Below are 19,416 nucleotides of genomic sequence, written 5' to 3' on the forward strand. Positions count from 1 at the left end.
GATAGAGAATCGATAGAAATTCTGAATTTTGTTTTTTTACGAGTTGCCGAATTTGATTTCTTCCGTTGGAGGAGAGCAGAACCATATAGAGAAGTTCCGTCGGTCAAATTTTTTTTTTGTTTTTACCTGGCCGCGATAGGAGGTGGAGGCGGATTGGAAGTGGGCGCCGTTCGAGCCGGTCGAGAGTGAGTAAGAGATGAATTATTGGTGTTTATGTCAAGTCTTCCACGTGATCGACTGGCAGGTGGAATACTCAACGAGCCGAGGGACTGCGCCAGCGCGTCCACATTCTGCGGCGGAGAGTAAGGTGGCGGTGGGCTGTCATTATCCACCGATATGATCTTCCTCTCCTCCGGGTACCTGGAATCGTACGGGAAAAAAAACATTCAATTCAAATGGATTGCCACATGGGCGAGAACACGTTGTAATGTACTTGAATACATTAAATGCGAATGAATAATGGATCAACACTTGGATTGGAAAGTTTCTCCGATTGAATCATCTGCAGACGATGGACTCGGTCACCTCCCACGTCTTTTACCCAATGAAACATTAGCATTTCCCGTTTCCCCAGTCCCGACCACTCTACTTTCTATTCTCTTCGTGAAAATCAATTTGGAGAGTTCAGAGAGCTCTAAATGACTAGTCAAGTGAATTAACTAATAGGAAACCCTCGGGTCAACTTGTCAGACTCTAAAGAAAACATAGACATTGTGTCTTTCAATGGGTTAAGGTCTTGGAGTGGGATTTTTCCCTCCTGAATCATCGGACATTGGTCGTATCCATGTTGTTCATTCCCACTACCCGCCGTAAATTCGCTCGCTTACTTTGAAGCCATTTCTGCGCTGTTATACATTAACATCATTACGATCCGTGCTGCGCGTCTATCGCGGTGGAGCCGCTCTAAATATGGGCCCTGCAAATCTTTCACCAGAAGACGCCAAGAATTTTACCTCCTCCCAACTTTCCCATCATCAAAGTGGCCGCATATGGGGATGAACACGAAAAACATCGTACAAGCCGGCCTTCAAGTAAATGATTGCTATTTCTTTTGCCTGTATCGATTTTCTGAAAAATGCGCGCGCAAGTCCAAAAAGATCGACAAGGTCAATGACTTTTGACCAAACAAGCTAATCAGGTTCTTAATCACGTCGTCTCATTAAGGATACAACTGCGCGGATTGCCAAGACTCGAGTATCGGGTTAATCAAGTCCAAATTGACTGCTCTCAATCGACAAATTTACTTTTTCTTGGGGAGGGAAAAACTGTACCGCCGCCTGGCGGAGGCAAAAAATTAAAACAAAATGTGAGCCAAGAAAAACAACTTACGTTGCCGGATGCAAGTGGTGTCGCTTCCGGTTGTCGGCCACTTTACTCTTATGGTCATTGCTGTCGTCCGCCGTGTGGTGGACAGCAGAAGACGGAGTGGGCTGCGTCTGACTGGTCACAACCTGGTAGGGAATCTCTCTCAGCTGGTCCGATGTGGAGCCGACAGGAGGATCTACCAGCTGGAACTGGAGATGCGGCATGATCTCACTGGGCAACGAGGGCTTGACACTCTTCTCGGAATGGCGAGAGTGAGACCTATTAGTCGAACCGAAGAAAGAAACGTAGAATTGTATTCAGATTGAACATTTCTGGTTGGCCAATGGATCGCCTTCTTACCTGTGCTTGTGATGATGCCTGTGATTGTGTTTGCGGTGGTGGCGATGGCGCGAGGAGGACACCTGCGAATTCGTCTCGACTGTGGTCAAATCGCTTTGCGATTGATCCAGCAGCGAATCGTTGGCGCTCGACGACGAAACGTTCACCGCGTTCGTCGTCGCCTTGCGGACAGTCGCCTGTTGGACGGGTTGCTGTTGAACGGGAGTGCTGGAAGCGGCCGGACGGACGGTGGCCGTCTGGCTTTGCTGTAGACCCTGGCGTTCTTGAATCTCTCGCCACTGGGCTTCCGAATCCACAAGTTCGTATGTCGATCCTTGGCTGCTGCGGCGTCTGCGATACAAAAATAAAATTCCGGAATTTAAGTTTCATCGGCGGAATGGAGGGGAAAAAAATGACAAGATAAGTACACACCTGTTCCTTCTGTTTGACCGGCGGTGTGAGCTCTGGTGATCCGACTCGCTGCCAGACGAGTCGCGGGAGGAGCGGTGTCTCCGTCTCCGACTGTTGCTCCGATTCCGGTCCTCTGATTCCGATACGCGCGATGCTTCACTCTCGTTATCCGAATTGTGTCGACTTCGGCTTCGATGACTCTTCCTGTCGGCCATAAATGAATAAGTGATTAGCTTAAATAATATAACTCCCGCTTCTTCTTTACGGCGCCAAAAAAAGAAAAAGAAAAATCTATGACGCGATGAATTCCGGCTGACATATTTCGACCGTAAAAAGGGGGGGAAAAGGGGAACCGGGCAATAGAGAATTAGCTATTGGTGAACGCCCCATTTCGGGAACCAACTGCATTTCAATATTCAGGTCGAATTCATAAGAGGAAGAAAAGAAAACATGTGCGTCAATTTCCACGTTTGTTAAGAGTGAAAGAAGCCAATTATGCAAATGTCTGGTGAAAAAAACAAGTTTCTGGGAGAGAGATAACAAAAAAATAAAAAATAAAAATAAAAAAGGGGAAATAGCTAAACAGTTGGAGGGGCATATATCATACCTGCGGTGAGATCGCGATTCGACGCTGCTATCGACGCTGCTCGGGCGTCGATTCTCTTTACGATTGCGGCTGTGGCTTCGGCTGCGGCTGCGACGCGAGCGGACCGACGACGCTTCCGTCCAATTGTCCACGCCATTGCCGCTGCCACCCAGCAGCACGGGAACCTGTTGCTTCGCATCGCCAACTTTCCTGATGGATCGATTTGAAAATAAATAAATTAATGAAAGTGAAAAAAAAAGAAAAAGAAAAAGGAAAAAAGGAAAAAGAATAATAATTCTAAAAAACGGATTCGGAATGATGGATCGGCCCAGACGCTAGACGACGATGACAGCCACCAGATAGCGAAATGATCCTAAAATAATGAAGTATTTTAATATTAACTTACGAGTGATAGGGTGAAAGCAAGTTGGAAGTTGAAGCGACATCCAAGGTCTTGTCGCTATCGCTGGTACTGCACTCATCCACCGGCGGAGGCGCCGCTAAATAATACGAAGAAAAAAAAAAAAGAAAAGAGAGAAATTAGATAAATATTGAACCTGTCTTAATCAAATAGCTTAGGTAAAGCATCTAGTGGGCCGAGCTTTTCTCTGTCGAAGCGTTGGCGCAATAGAAATGATTTCAAAGATGGAGAGATGCCGAGTTTGGCCAAGAAATCAGCGCCGAGACACCTTGAGAGTTGAACAAGGCGTCGGGCACAAAAGGCATAGAACACACACACATCCAACTGCGGAGGGGAAATATAGCCGATTCACGGTAGGCAGTTCTCGACTTTGAGTCACCACTGTTTTTTTTCGCCATGAAAACTGAGCAAAACAGCAGAAGGACAGACAATACATTCGTCAACATTTCCCCATATGGCTATCGCTTGTCGGTGGCTTCCCAAATGAAAACAAATCAGGTCCTTTTTTTTTCCCTTGGAGTGGCCCGAAAATTATTTGGCAATTCTTTATTAGATTCTACACTTTTCCCCACGTAACACACAAGTTATCTCATATCTGTCTCTGGTGTACCAATCTTTGTGTGTGTGTGCGTTTCCTTTTCTTTTCTTCTACATAGATTTTCTTGGCTCTTTTTCTTGGCTCTTATAGTTGTCGGTCGTGTTCTGCTTTGTCAGCCAACAGCCAAATAAGGTGAGCCTTGGGTTGCCGACTAATTGCCGGCGAGACGATGTTGTTTGTTGTTGTTACACTGCACTGCACTGCACAGCTCCAGCACTCTCTCAGCTAGTCGGGATTTGATAATTGGGACGGTCGGGAGGAGGAATCTCTTGTTCTCGCCATTCGTTATATCCGTCGGTTCTGTGCATTTTGGCTTTGCGGTGTGTGTGTTGTGTGCGAGCGATGTAAAAGGCCAAAACCAATGTGTCATGTTCCTTTCTATAGTTTTGACTTCGTCTCCAGTCGCCGAATGTACAAAAAAAAAAAAAAAAAAAAAATGCGGAGTCGGGCAGTTTCAGTTAGACGAAAAAAGTTATGAGCCGGGATCGTCTGCTCCCGACGAATGATGATGATGATATGCGCTGGCCTCGGCATTATGATGACCTCCCCGTTTCTGTTCTTCTATGTCTTGAGACGCTGGGCTCTCCCTCTCCTGGAGAATTCACCGGCATTATCATTTTGGCTTCGTTCTTGTTCCTGTTTGCCTTGTTTTTCATTTACCGGCTCTCTTCTCTATGCTAATCCTATTAAGGCAACTGACATCTCTCCCCCCCCCCCTCTCCTTTGAGAAAGTTTGTTTTTGTTTCTTATAGATATTCCATTCTGCTTAACTGATCCCCAAGGAGAACAACAAATGCAGGATGGAGATAAAGAGCCGCTTGTTACCAGCCCGGGCCACCTCCTCCTACAACATCCCAAACGACAGGGAAAAACAAAACAAAAACGAAACAAAACTACCAACTTAGTATAGAACAACACGAGGGGGTCGAAAGACAAAAAACAACCAAAATAATCCGAAATAGATATCATCAGTTTTGGCCAAATCAACAAAGAGACAAAGACGGGCAAGCCCCCCTGAACACTACCAAACCAAACCAAAAAACAATAGAATTCGAAGGAAATACCAAAACATGATTATATGTGTACGACGGATACCCTTGTGAAGGATTGGAAAAGAAGAGGGGGGGGGATAGAAATGAATAATGGATGAAGTTGAGGTCCCTGGAAAGTTGTTGGAAAGAAAAAAAAAGGGAACTTACGGTGACTGGCTCCGTCGACGATTCTTCGTTGGTGGCGCCTCGATGGCATCCGCCGGAACTGCGGGGGGGACTCGCTGTGCTGCGATTCCTGTTGTTGTTGTTGGACGGCGTTGAGGGCGGCCGACGTCGGTGCCGCCGCTCCGCTCAGTTTCAGGAATTTGCTACCGATGCTGTTGAGGCTGTTGTGATTGGCGGTGTTGTTGGCGGCGGCGCTGGCCGTCGTCGTCAGCAGCGGGCCCGACATCTGGACGAGCCGGAAAAAGGCCAAGTGCTGCGAACAGCATTTGTACAGCGATTTGCAGGCGCTCTTTGACGGCGTCTCGAAGCCGAACGTGTTCTCGTCGTTCTGTTGTCGGCCGGCCAACGGGACGGAACGACAGAGCAAAAAACAAAAACAAAAAAGAAAAAGAAAAAAAGAGTTGAGTCAGAAAACTTGTGATAATCATAATGATAAGTAAGAAGAAGAAGATTGAGAGGCGGAGAAGAAGAAGACGAAAAAAAAGAAAAACGAATACAATGGAAGGTTCCATTCGCCATTAATAACAGTTCTCATCATCATTGGAACGAACGCCAACAACAACTTTCTACATCCACCACGGTGCTAATTTCCAGCCGTTAAGCTTTGATGCTTTATTTGGACGCCAAAAAAATAGATGCAACTACAGACGTAGTACTACTACCTGCACTGCGGTACTACACAGTCCGTCTGGCACACTCAAATGTGCTCCAAGCCAAAAAGAAAAGGAACAACAAAATTTTTTAAAAAAACCTTACAAGTTAACTCTTAGAATTTAGCGTCCCAGTAGAACCTCCCTTCTCTCTCTCTGCCCGGGCTGCGTGTCACTGGGTAATTAAATCACCGAGCGAGAAAACGGTACGGCAGAAAAAAGAAAAAAGAAGAAAATGAACGAACGAACGAATGAAAATGGAGTTTCCGTGTGTTGTTACGAGAAAATGCTCCGTGAGTGGGCCATTAAGACGATGCGACCAGCCGACCGCAGACGTGGACGCTTCAATGAGGGGGGGGGGGGGGGAAAGAAAGCGATGATGAGGGCTAAAAAAAGAAGAATCAACGAGAGCAGAGCAGAGCAGCAGCCGAGAAAAAAGAGAAATTATAAATATACAGAGGCGAAAGGGGGTCCATTGCATGGAATGACAATCTGTGCTGGAACCGGAGCGCTCCTCCCCTCTTTAATGACTTCAATTACACACCATCATTATAGTCATCATCATTATCAACACTGTAACACTCTAACCCCCACCGAAAATAAAAAAATTAAATAACAGAAATTTTCGTCGTTAAAAAAAAAGGAAAATTTAAACGATCAGGTCGGACATCTGTGTCTTTTGTGCGTTGCTTTTTTTTACTACTAAATTGAAAAAAATAAAAGGAGAGAGAGAGGAGGAAAATAACGTCTAGTGATTTCACTGGACACCTATATAACCAACCCCATTTCTTTTCTTTTTTTTTAAACACGAAAAACACTTTTGAAAATGTTTCGCTTTTGGGGTTGCGCCGTGTCCCTTTTGTAAATCGCTTTTCTTATTCTCTAATTTCCAACAGACTGATGCTAATCGATATTCTTCTACTCCCCCATGAAAGACTTAAAAAAACCTTGTGTGTGGGACTCCCCCGAAAGAATTCCGGTTCTATAAATGAAATGTTGTTGACAAAAAAGTCGAACCCAACGGATAGGCTAAGCCTTTCAGAGAGAGAGAGAAGCCAATTTGTTTGTACTAAAGAAGAAGAAAAGTTTAGAAATTGAGCGTCACATTGGCGCCGGAGAGACCAATATCTTGGCATAGACCGAGGTACGGATTTACGAGCTGGACAAGGGTTCAGGGGGGCCAAGTCTAGGCAAATTACCTGCACACACTTTTTTTTCGTCCGTTTTTATTTTGAAAGGTAAACGCAGTTGTGTGTGTGTGTGTACTGTGTGTAGACCCACCGGGTTTTTATTGCCCAAGTCTGCGTGACGCTTTTCACCGGTCACTTAAAGGGAGAGTCAGCAGTAGATATTTCTTCTTTTCTTTAGACTCTGCCATATCTTCTACTTCTTTTTTCTTTTCGGGGTAAAGGTAAGAAAGAAAGAAAAAAAGACATCGTTCGATTTGTGTGCCCAAATCGAATGCCCACACATGCAGCCAGTCAATCAGACAGACGAGAGACGGGGCCCAAGTCATAACTGTCCGTTCCATTTGAAAGGAAATCGAATAAATCGACAACGCCATGCACGAGAGAGCTAGAGAGAGCCAACAGCCATTATAAAGAGCCCAATCTGCCAATATAACCAAATATTGGCCTTTTGGCTATAAAACGACGTTGCAACATTATACGCATTCACCCACCAGTGTGAGAGAGATTCCTAGTTCTTTTAACAAGAAGAAGAAGAAGAAGAGAGAAAAGAAGTTGGTGAGAAAAAAGGAAAGGCAGCAGACGAAGAGAATAGACAATAAATTGAGAATGTGTGTCTAAAAATGACTCACGCTCTTGTCACGGACGCGCAGCATGAAGTACCGGCCCTTGAACTGGATCTTGCTGATGCGGGGCCTGTGTAACAAAAGAAAAAAAAAGGAAAACATGTCAAACACATCTCAAATAATCACGACCATCGCACTCGACCCAACCCGCAAAACACCCGCCAAAATTTCAAAAAACAAACCCGAATGAATTTGTTGAATCGTGTCCATCCGACCGTCCACCGGGGGGACACGGCAAACGGATTGGACAAGAGAAAAGAAAAGAAGAAACTAAAAACTCGCATAATTTCTTATTTCTTTCCATTAACTGGCTAAGACGGCCAAGTAGTAGAAGATACAACAAGATGTATGACTGCGAAAGAGGAGTGCCATAACTGCCACAGAGTAGTGGCAACTACAACAACAAAAGACGTTCGAAGTGTACGTCAGATTTCCTTCCCTTTTTTTTTTCCTTTTTCCCGCCAGCTGTCGTTATTGGAAATTGCATAGCATTTTTTGCATATCTTAATGCGGGGGGGTTCAACTCTCCCGGCAATTCATCTTCTTATTGTGATGTAATCTCTTCTCCTCTATCTTCTCTCTCTCTTTACAGAGTCGCAATCAACCACGTACGGTTCATCTACTTTGATGTTTTTCCTTTTCCCCATTTGCGAGTAAAAAAAAAAACAGAAAACAACTTTCTAGACGAAATTTACATCATCAATCGGTCGACGGGTGTGTGATTGGTGTAACTCGGGATGAGCTACTGTGGATGCCGTCGCCGTCGTCGCCCGTTGACGCCACCCGGGGTATCTCTCCTGTTTTTGTTGTTCGGTTGAACAAAACTGAATGGAAGCCAAGCACGCTCAATACCCATCAACATCACCTACGAGTTGCAGTTTAGTTCGACTGGTTATGTACGTGGTAGGAGAAGAAAGAAAAAAAAAAAAGAATCTATGGTTTTTAACCATTTTCTCTGCGTGAATGAATTCCCGTTTCTTTTGTTTTTCTCTTTCCTTTGGCGTCGGTCGTTCAGTTTTCCGATCGGAATGTGTTTTTCTTTCGAAGGCCGTTACGCAAACCATCAGCATCGACACACAGACGAGAAAAAAAAATCTGGGCGCGCTCCTTATTGGTTTGTTTCTCCTTTCAATAATATTTCCGTCTTGATCGACACGAAAGAGGAAAAAATAAGAATCTTCATTCTCTCTGCCGAGACAAAAGAAGACAAGACGTTAGACAACAAGCCAAACATCTCCGTCGGCTAATGAAAACCAAAATTGGCTCGTTTGGCAGAGTCGTCAAAGATAGACACACAGCACACAAAGTGTAGGTTAAAAGATTGGTTCGTAAACCATCAGCAGCCCGGAGGAAAAGAAGAAGAAGAACTTTTCTTCTTTTTTTGTTTCGCCTTTTGTGTAACGAACAGACGAAATATTTCAACTCCCCCTGTGCGCTGCCATCTCCCGCAGTTTGTCGACGAACGAGGAAATATCTATAAAACAACGGACGGACCTACATGCGAAAAAAAAGAACATCTCGAAAGAAGAAGAAGAAAAAGAAAAGGGACTCACCAGAAATAATTGCCCACTTTGGTCTTGTTGCGTAGAACGATGATGCCGCTCGGTGTGAGGCCCAGGAAATATTCCACCGTATCTTCACCCTGGAAAAATAAAAAATAAAAGAATTTACACACCTGTTTAACAAAATTTTCGGGAGAAAAGAAAAAGTTGTTTTTCTGTTTGCCAAAAAAAAAAAAAATAGAAAATTAAACAAACGGGAGGCAAGAAGGAACAAAATAAAATAACAGAATGTTTATTTATTTTAATTTTTTTCGAAATGTCATTTCTACGACATTTGAATGTGTCGAGGGGAGAGAAAGAGAGAGAAAAAAAATGTGCCGGGAATGACGATGATGGAGGAAAAAGCAACGTCCATCAAGTGTAGAAAATGAGAGGAGGACTATTAATGGCAGGTTGGGCACCGACAAGAGACGGACGCTAAGGGAAAGACTTTGATTGGATTGGCTGGGCGGACACTGTAGGATTTTTTTAAATTTATTTATTTGTAGTTAGTTTTTTTTTTGTGAGTGTAAAAAAAGAAGTGGGAATTTTTTTCTTCTTCTGTGAATCGGCCAACCTCCACCTTCTGTTGCCGAACAACGCTGAATAAATAATGACCGTCGTTTGCAACTGTTGATGTCGAATCCATCATGTAACTCACGTGAATACACACGGGGGCACAAAAGGAAAAGCGCAAAGAAGGAAAACGTTACTGGCGGCGGCTCACGGAGGGAGGCGCCATGTTTGTCAGGCGGACGGACGGACAAAAACATCACCGACAACACAAACGGACTGGACGCTCCGGCCATCCCCACAGCACCTTCTTCATTTTTTCTCCTCTTCATTTGCGTACAAATTTCCACAATTTTTATTATTTTTTAAAAAAAGATTTTCGACTTTAGCGCAACTTTTTTGGTTATTCGTTTAGAGAAAAAAAAGGTGACGCCAAGAATTTTGGAAAATAAAAGTCGAGGGGTGGAATATTACAACCCTCTCTCCCCCCTTTATCTGTTTTCTCAAATCTTCTTCTTCTTTCAGGGGCTCTCAACAGGTAAGCTGGGGAGCTTTTCTTTCCAATGACCCCCCTCGCCATAAGAAAAAATTCCTTTTTTATTTTATTTTATTTTATTTTATTTTGTTACTTTTTTTACCAGGGCGACTCATTCGACACGCTGTAAATTATCGCTTGACTCCCCCTCCCTCTACACTCGCTCCGGCGTATATAAATAACGCGCGAGGAACTTGTTCTCTTAACTTTTTCATCGACATTAGACACGCAGCAGAGGCTCTATATACTAGTCAGCAGCAACCCCAGCATTAGTATCAAAGTGTAGTAGACCCCATAGAAATAGATGGGGGGGATATTTCTCTTTCCGGATAAATATCAAGACGAGACTATTTAGAAGGACTGTATATACGCATTGTATTTATACCATTCCAACCGGGGGTGGTGGAAGGAATATATAATAAAATTACGACTATTTAAACTCTGTCTGATTTCTTTCTAGTCTGGAATGCTGAGCTTTTTGGACTGAACAATAAAAAAAACAACAAACAGTTTCCTTAAGTCTTCCAAATTTTTTGTGTTTTCCAAGGGCCTCTCTTCTTTCTCATTTGGAGGAGAATGTCTCGAAAGGGCAAAGGGGGGCGACTAACTATGAAATAACGAAGGAAAAAAAAATAAGTTTGTTATTTTTTTTTGTTATTCCTCGGTGCGTGCGTGCGTCAGTTGTAACTGTCTCAATGGCAGTCGAACATAATACCAACAGGAGAGAAAAAGTTGCTCGCAACCATTTTTTGTTTGTTTCCAGCAGAACTCAAAAGACATAAAAAGAAAAAAGAACTGGAGAAGCCAGACACAATTGAAAATTTTCATTTCTGTTTGTTGCTTTTGCTTAGTATTTTCCCCTTGTTTTGTTGTAATAATGAAAATAGAAGAAAAAGAAAAAGTCACAATTCTAGAAAAGAAAAACGAGCTCACGGCCCCCCCCCCCCCCCTCTTCTCAAGTCCCCCGACAGGTGGGCTTGTGTGTCATCTGTAACAACGAACAATCACACACACAAACAAATGTCTACGTATACGAGAAAAAAAGGGAAAACCTTGGACGGAGATCGGATTTCACCGCCCGCGGGACGTCACTGAGCGTCGTCCCGACGGGATTCATTGTTCCCCCCTAGTTGATTCATTTGATTTTTTTCGTCTATTTTTTTCGCCAAGGTTCGGCCACACTTTTTTATTTCGCTAAGCTTTCTCACGCCATCACTTTCGTCTGCACGGATTTTTATTTTCGTCCCGATTCTTCTCTTTTTTTGGGTTTTGGCTACTGCCAGCCCTATCTAAATCACCAGGGCCGAGAGCAAACAAACAGACAATGTCTCTTTGTCTCTACACGTCCATTGTCCGTGTACTGTTGGTGGTAAACAGTCGGAGAGAGACTCCAAAATCTCTGTGACATGGCACGTACGTAACCCGACCAAAGAAAACACCCAACGTCTGTCGTGTCGTCCGCATAATGGAAAGACGTTCCTTTTGGTCCCCTCTAGGTAGGAAAAAAGCAGCTCCGTGAGCAATAGAAAGAGACGAAGGATAGATATGGCTCATCCATCACCAGGGCCAGCCCGCCGGTCCAGACGACGTCCAGCATTTTTTCTCTCTCTCTCTCTCCAATGTAGAGAGGGGAGAAAGATGAAGAGGATGCTGGGCCAATCCAAGACGCACGGGTCACATCATGTACACCAGCAGTGCCATAAAGTCCGGGACTATTGTTTGTCCTACCCAGAAAAACTCTGGTCGCATACGGATGACTATAAAAAGCCGCCTGTATAAATATCTTGTCCACTACTATTACTAGACTACGGTACTACTACTCTTAAAGAGTTCTTTTACCTTAGACTTTTTTGGGAAGCAAAAATAAAAATGGGACCCTAAATAAGGAGCAAAAAGGGGCAGTGCCATATAGGCAAGCCCGGTAAGTTGCTTATGCTCCTAATGGGCCTCAATCCAATTTTTGCTTCTATTTCTCTTGAAAGTTTTCATCCAGCGCAAAGAAGGACCCCAGAATGAGCGAGTAAATACCCCCTCTCTTCCACCAAGTATAGTGCCATATACATCCAATGCACTTAATAGTAGACTATGCCCCCCCTATCATTTATGATTGGCCCTATAATGCCGTATCTTTAAGTTCCATCCATCGGGCGAAACAAGATGCTGGAACGGGATAAGGATGGAAAAATGCCACTAGGCTACCACTATGGCTATGGTACAACAAAAGCCAACAGCCTACAGAAAAGAAACAAGTTTATGGCACGGCCAACCTGCACTTGGGCCCCCCGTACCAATAAATTGGCCATTCAAACAAGCTCGAGCGAATTCACCGTAGGGAAATTCCGGGGCACGGCCAAAAAGAATGTTGCGGAACAAATTCGACGAAATTATTGCTCCACGGTTAGTCAAGAAAGAAACAGGGGAATATTCAGAGCGAAAGTTGTGAAGAGACTCGGCCAAAATAAACAACAAATTGCTATGTACGGAGCAGTGACTGCAGCAGGTGAAAAAGGAAAAAAAAAGGAAACTGGTGCTGGCCTGGCCCTATCAAATATCGTATTAGACACAGAGTCGATACCTTTCAGGTTGGCTGGAGAGAGTTTTAAAAAGAAAAAGGAAAGTTTCTTTTTTAAAAATTAAAAAAACGGAAGGTCCCAAACAACGAAAAACCAAAACGGACGAGAAAGAGAGAGAGCATAAACTAATCGGCCACCATCAATGCCCCATGCGGGTCTTCTTCCAGCTCTTTTCTCTCAATTTGTCAACTGCGCGATGTTTTCTGTTGTGACCAAAACGATTGTGTCGATGTCGCAAACTGTTTGGGAAACCTTTGGAAAACACCAGCTCGAGACAATATTAGAGAGCTGGAGGAGAAGAATCGATTTGGCTGGAAGAGACAAATTAGGACTATGAAATATGCGTCCGGCTGGAGGGGAGCAGTCAGTGACAACACGGGTGCGATTGAAAAATCGGAAGAGAAATCGGCTGTTTACTTTATGTGTGTTTTTCTCTGGCTCTCATCGTTTGGCTGCCAGGCAACCGAGACCAACCAATCAAGAGAGAAAAAAAAGAAAATCGACGTCCCAGAAACCCAAACAAACAAACAAACAAACAGACACAATGTTTGTTTCTCTGGTTTTTTGAAAGTTTACATTTTGGCAGCCCGGGATAGGTAGTATATTATTATATAAATAAAAAGAACTTACCAATACAGGATGGAGATCGACGCCGTACAAGTCGAGCCATTTCACTCGATCCAGATAACGCATCTCGGCCACGGCTGGAACGAGTCCCCTATTGAATAAAAAAAATATATATATTTTCAGTTGATTCGTTTTTCTTTGGTATTGGTTTGTCTGGTTGTATAAAAGGCGAACAAATCAATCGATCATGAAAACAAACGAAATAGTTGCATCTGTATGTTTTATGTATTATAGATAGATACATCAACCGTCTGGAATCCAGGGCCTATGTGTCATTTGTTTTGTTTGGAAAAAGAGAAACAACAAATGCAAAGAAGAGAAAAGAGAACAAACGCAACGGGAAACAAAACAAACAAAACCAACAATCATCTCTAGAAAGAAGAAGAAGAAGAACAAAATGGTCTGTACCTCATTGTTTTGTGGAGTTCGGCTATTTTGGTTTCCAGATCGGGACTCTGGTGGGCCAGAAATCGGAACTCGCTGACGTAGCCGGCCTTGTAGCGTTGAGGATCGTAATCTCCCAGCTCGGCTGTTTTATTTTTTTCCAACCAAAGAGAAGAAAAAAAAAAGGAATAAATAAATCGACTCTCGGTACTAGTATACACATGATGGTAAGAATTATGCATTCGACACGGTTTATTTCTTTTTTTTTTTTTTTTTTTTGGTTGTTGTTGTTGTTCCATGACCGGTGCCGGGAGAAGTTAAGACGGAAAGTCGGTCGGCTGCCGTGGCTTATTCGGCATCCATCCATAGATCCAGGCGCGCGTACCAACGTCGACGCGAGCCGGCGCATATCATAAAAGATGGTGGAGGGGAGGACGTCATGCCGTTCCCAAACTCCGGGAAGGAGAAGGCGCGCACACACACACACGACAAGATCAATGGGGATGAAGCGCAAAAGCTTTCGTCGCTGTCATGTAACCTCAAAACTCTCCTCCTCCTTCTTCTTGTTTCTCCCTCAACTCATCCACGAACCTCAAAGGAGAATCTTTTCTTCTTCTTCCTTCTCTTTCAAACGAAAAATTGTTACAGGGGGTCTGCCAGCACTCAAACCCCAGAGATTCTTTTTTTACTGTTACCCAGCCAGAAAAATGGTCAGGATCCACAGGTGGGTTGTTGTACAGTTTTCTCCTGGCATCCCTTGAAAAAGCTCACCTCCTCGTAGTAACGGCAAGTATATCTCTCTCCCTCTCTTGTCCGCCTTCTGACCTTATGACACGTGTTTTTTCTTCCTCTTCTTCATAAATATTATGTAGAACCGCTGGAGAAGAAGAAGAAGAAGACCTCCCCGACCCTGCTGCGGTTCCTCCAGACTTCTGCCGAGGTTCTAAGCTGTCGTTCATAACCACTGGGGGCAAGAGGGAGAAGGAAATATATGTCTTTTTTTTCTTTTTCTTTTTTGGGGGAAAATAAAGAGAACTGGAGGAATAACTTTTTTTCTTGGGTGGAAAAAACACACCCACCGCACCCCATTTTTTGACTCGATCGATCGGGGATGAAAAATCTGGAAATGATCGAAACTCCTTGGGGCGGTACACTACACGATGTGGGGGTATATGTATAATATGATGGGCTAATGCAAGTCGAATGAGTTTCTAACGAGTTGCTCCGGACGTCTAATAATCGGTAATAACCCGGGCGCAATTTTGGAATTTTTTTTCTTCTTCATTCGTTGCATTCCCTCATTTCCTTTCGTTCGACTACTTTTTCTTTTTCATTTTTTTCTTTTTTTATGAGAGGAGAAAGCGACAGGGTCCCATAGAATTCTGAAAAGACCCACGAAAAAATAAAAAAAATAAAACTTACATTGAAGGGCCAGGGCGGCCAATTCCGCAGCCAATTCGGTCGTCACGGGCAGCCGTCCTTGTAGTATATCTTTCTTGACTTGCAGAAAGAATTGATATCTAAAATAAAAAAAAATAAAAAAAGAGAATGGAAAAACCATGAAATCGACCCCTGGGTTAATGAAACGTCACAAAACGAAATTAAAATAACCCCCCACTTGGAGAGAGAGAGAAAGAATGAAAAAGAACATAAAACATTTCACACATGAAAATCATGTAGATTCTTTTTATTTATTTCTTTCTTTCAAAAATTGGGAGAACCCCCCGTTATTCAAGAGAAAAAAGCAAAAGTCGGTTGTCTGAAAATGCGCACGCAATGGGTCTGTTGCCCAGTAACCTCGTCCGATTTCCCCCCCCCCCCGTCCAACAAACATTGAAATGACCAAAAAGGCTAAAGGGAGTCGGTGAAATAGAAAACAAAAAGGGGATTTTCCAGTTCACGTGATTTTCTTCATTTGATTCTTCTCTGAACAAGGTAAAGAAAAATGTGAACAAGAAGAAAACACGACATCAAGAAATACAAAACCAGGGGTTGTATGCACACCCCTTTTACCAGAGTAGTAAGGTTCGACACCAATAGTACCCTTTCGGTTTTCTTCGAGTGTGTCTTAAACGACCCTCGGTCACGAAACTCTGAGTTTTCTGGTTGTTGTTGTTGGACTACGTCTAGTACAAAAACATTTAAAAAGAAACACCCCCGCCGACCCTGGGCTGTATGTATAATTATGGCTTCCTCCGCCCTAGCCCAAAAAACCTCATCTTTTTATTATTATTTCTCCTCCAAAAGTTCGAATTTCGTTTATTTCCCCCCTTTTTTTTTCGCTGTGTGTTGATTCTCTCGTCGGGGGCTCAGGTGGAGGGGGGAAAAAAGAAAAAGAAGAAAAACATTAAAAGAAGGATTGGATGGTGAAGGTATGTGGCTGCATTTATAAACCGATAGATCGAAAAACCAAATTTTTTCTTCTTCTTCCCCTGTGAAAAGGTCAAACCATTTTATACGACAGGATCGTAAAAATAAAGAGGGGGGAATCGAGATGCATTCCATCCGACCGAGAAGATTTTTCTTCTTCCCATAAATCGATCGAAAAATACGTATACGAGATTTATTTTATTTTTTAAGGAAGAAATTCACAGACAATAAGATTTTCCTTTCTATTTTTGTTTGAAACCACATTTCGCGTGTTTATTATTTTTATTTTTAGCATCTCTCCTATAGCAAAAGAGGAATAAGAAAAAAAGAAAAAGAAAAAGAGAGAGAAGCACTTTCTCTATTCGAGTAGAGACCCCATAGAGCGGGGCCGGTGTGGGCCCGCGTGTAATATTAACCCCGATTCGCACCAGGCATCTTTATATATGACTGGTAATGAAGAGCCTTTGATAAAGAGGGCGGCGGTTGATCTATACACGAAAATATCGACGTGAGATAGACCCAAAAGAAAAGAAGAAGAAGGTTGAAATGATAGTCAGAGAGACACATACGTCAGGGCAGAGCCTATAGAGATAGACGTAATATAACAACGCTCTGAAAAAATGTTGGGGATGATGATGGGGCAGGAGCCACACGGCAATTCACGGACACGCAACAAGTCACAAAAAAAAAAAATCTCTTGCGCGTTTTCCATCACGCCGATATCGTTGCTTCTCGCAGCTCTCTCCGGACACATACAAATAATATATAAAAAGATTTTCTATTTTCGATAAGAGCGAACAAGAGGAGCAGCTGCCGACTCAGAAAAAAACACAAACTAAAGGCCATCTTTTTTTACGACCATCTTCCTTTCTCCCTTTATTTTTTTTGCTTCGCATGTCCTTCTCGCTTCAACGTTCGGGATCACGCGAGGCTCACAGAGAGGCCTCCGATACATTTCTACGCACAGCAGATTAGGCAGTCGAAATATCACGTCTCTCACTAGAAGAAGAAATGCTATAGAGATATGGATGGTTCGACTATACAGGCTCCGACCACCCGTGCATATTATTTCGACCATTCCCGATATAAATAAAGGCAGAAGAAGAAGAAAGAAAGAAGTCTCTGGAGGAATATAACAAGACGATAAGAAGGCACCTGCTATATACTACTCGATCGTCCTTGTATCTTTTTCTTCTTTTCTATTTTCGGGTGGTTTTCAATCCTCTTATCTCTTGATTTAAGAAGAAGCTTTTGATATTTATAGAGGCGGACACACCTTCGACTTCTTTTTCTTCTTTTCCTATAGCTCCTTCACTTTCGTTTCCCAATAATTCTTTGGTATTATTCTTTGGCTCGCCACCTTTTAGCTGCGTAATCTCGTGGCTATCGTCGTCTCATTTCCTTCTCCTATTTTCCATTTTCTTATTTCTTTTTTTCTTTTTCTTTTTCTTCTAAACTTGTTGTCATCGTTCCTTCGCCCGTCTAGATTTCTATCACGCGTCTGGGGTCCCCCCCCCCCACCTCCAAATCGATGCACAAATTACAAATATAAAAAACACACACACGGAATCAAATGTAGAAACACGCCCGACCTCCCGCTCTCTCTCTCACGCCAGACAATCCGATATAACTTTTTTTCTTCTTCTTCTTCTTTTTCCAATCCTACGTGCAAGGCCATTTTTTGTGTGTGTCGGTTTTTACTAGTAAACTCGTGTGCGTACCTCGGCCAAAACCAACACGGTAGTAGTAGTAGTAGTTGTTGTTGTAGAGTACCGTTTTTACACGCATCAGTCCAAGTCATTAAGGCCAAAAGTTGATCTTCCACGCATTCATCTCTGGCTGCAATTCCGACAGAAAAAACTCGCTGTGAGCCTGTGACGTGAAGCGTCTCTGAGAAAAGTCTCAAACAAGACGTCGAAATTGTACGTGCCCCGAAGGCGGTAAACCGACACGGATGGATTCAACCGTCTCCGATATCAATGAAACAAGAGTTGGCGCTTGTTTAAAAAAAAAAAAAAAGCCCAAACCAATTAAGAATTTACGGTTTTTCTTTTCTTTCCATTTTCAAGCAACACCTTTTGGTGTGTTTCCCATCTATAACAAAGAATTTAAAAAAAGCCGCCGATTGGGAATGAAACCGTTTGGGGGGGAAAAAATAAAAAATAAAATAAAATAAGAAGATTTAGTTCGACAAAGCCAGAAATGAAAGAGCCAATTGATCACGAAGAAAATAAAAAAGGGGGTCCTCCCCCGCCACTTGTCAGATAGATGACTACGAGCAGGTAACGAGCCGAGCCGAGTTTTCCTTATATATTTTGAGATTTGGTTGTTGCTGCCCAATGGCCGTTGTAATTTCTTCTTTTAGTTTTAGTTTATTTTTTCCCCCACCGCCTTTTTTTCTCCCCCTCCATCCGTTCCAAAGTTCCAATTTGAAAAAATAAAAAAGTGGAAGAAGAAGATGAGGGGGCGGCGGCGTTGGCGGCGAATCTCGTCCGAGCGTATAAAGAGATGAGCCGTTTATCAGAATTCATGAGACGGAGAGAAGAGAAACAACGAAATCATATCCCCGCCCCGTATTACATGATAAAAAATAATTCTTAGACAAACGGTCCGAAACAGCGACGACGACGAAGACGACGACTTGATCGTGTGTTGTTCTTCCAGACTTTGTGAGCGTGGGAAACAAAACGTTTTTTGTTTTTTCTTCTTCTTTTGCTACTTTTTTGTTTTACTGCTCGACTTGTTTTTACTACAATATCTGGCGAATGACTTTATCTCGGCTCAACTGAGGCGCGCATGTGTATACCTGATGGCCGGCCGGTTTCGAGTCGAAATTCAATAAGAGTTTATAGCGCAGACAGTAAAGTCATCATGTCCAAGTCTAACTATTATTGGCATTGGCCATGTGAGGGCTGAAGGAGAAAAAATAAAATAAAAGGAAATCAAGAAAAATGGAGGCCGGAAACGTCGAGTCCATCCCCAATTCCCTGCCTTTGTTTTTTCTATCTCTTCTTCATCCGGTCAAAATTCCCCCCCCCCCCCCTTACCAGACCAGCCCCCCTTTATCTTGGACGGATGCTATAAATATAAGAGAAAAGGTAGGAAACAACAACAACAATAACTGGCGAAGGGGAGAGAGAAAACAAATACAAAATGAACATTTCGACTGGACTGGACGTACCTGGTCAATTCCTCGACGAGTTTGCAAGGGTCGACGGCGTAGAATTTCACGGCAAAGTACAAGGTCTGCGAGCCAGTTCCTACCACACGCACAAACAAACAATTAAAAATACAATTACGAAAGTGAAACACAATTCAATTGGTAAAAAAAGAAAAACTAAATATTTAAAATTTAAAAAATCTAAAAAGAAAAAGTGGATAATAAAAAATAACGTTCGTGACAAATGGTCAGTCAGGAGAATAGTACATACACAATATGATTATTACACCACCAATTTTTTTCCTTTTTCTCGCCCCCTTGTATTTTAGTTTGTCGTGGCAATCAGGAGGGAAAGTAGTTCGCACCTTAGCGC

At 43.0% G+C, this 19,416-nt stretch overlaps 1 protein-coding gene across 3 annotated transcripts in view; it reads right to left on the reverse strand.

Annotated features, from left to right (window-relative positions):
* LOC124312049 (band 4.1-like protein 4A) overlaps positions 1 to 19,416 on the reverse strand; it is a 40,241-nt gene that overhangs the window by 2,357 nt on the left and 18,468 nt on the right. For all 3 annotated transcript variants that reach the window (XM_046776474.1, XM_046776473.1, XM_046776475.1), the window contains exons 5-17: positions 19,065 to 19,143; positions 14,936 to 15,033; positions 13,538 to 13,658; positions 13,133 to 13,220; positions 8,894 to 8,982; positions 7,347 to 7,410; positions 4,860 to 5,205; positions 3,048 to 3,141; positions 2,663 to 2,851; positions 2,077 to 2,259; positions 1,666 to 1,995; positions 1,330 to 1,584; positions 127 to 360 (exon numbers count right to left, since the gene is read on the reverse strand). In XM_046776474.1, the coding sequence (XP_046632430.1) occupies positions 127 to 360; positions 1,330 to 1,584; positions 1,666 to 1,995; positions 2,077 to 2,259; positions 2,663 to 2,851; positions 3,048 to 3,141; positions 4,860 to 5,205; positions 7,347 to 7,410; positions 8,894 to 8,982; positions 13,133 to 13,220; positions 13,538 to 13,658; positions 14,936 to 15,033; positions 19,065 to 19,143 (2,170 nt within the window). The remainder of the gene's footprint in view (positions 1 to 126; positions 361 to 1,329; positions 1,585 to 1,665; positions 1,996 to 2,076; positions 2,260 to 2,662; positions 2,852 to 3,047; positions 3,142 to 4,859; positions 5,206 to 7,346; positions 7,411 to 8,893; positions 8,983 to 13,132; positions 13,221 to 13,537; positions 13,659 to 14,935; positions 15,034 to 19,064; positions 19,144 to 19,416) is intronic.

This window comes from Daphnia pulicaria, chromosome 8, assembly GCF_021234035.1.
Source record: "Daphnia pulicaria isolate SC F1-1A chromosome 8, SC_F0-13Bv2, whole genome shotgun sequence".
Classification (NCBI taxonomy): domain Eukaryota; kingdom Metazoa; phylum Arthropoda; class Branchiopoda; order Diplostraca; family Daphniidae; genus Daphnia; species Daphnia pulicaria.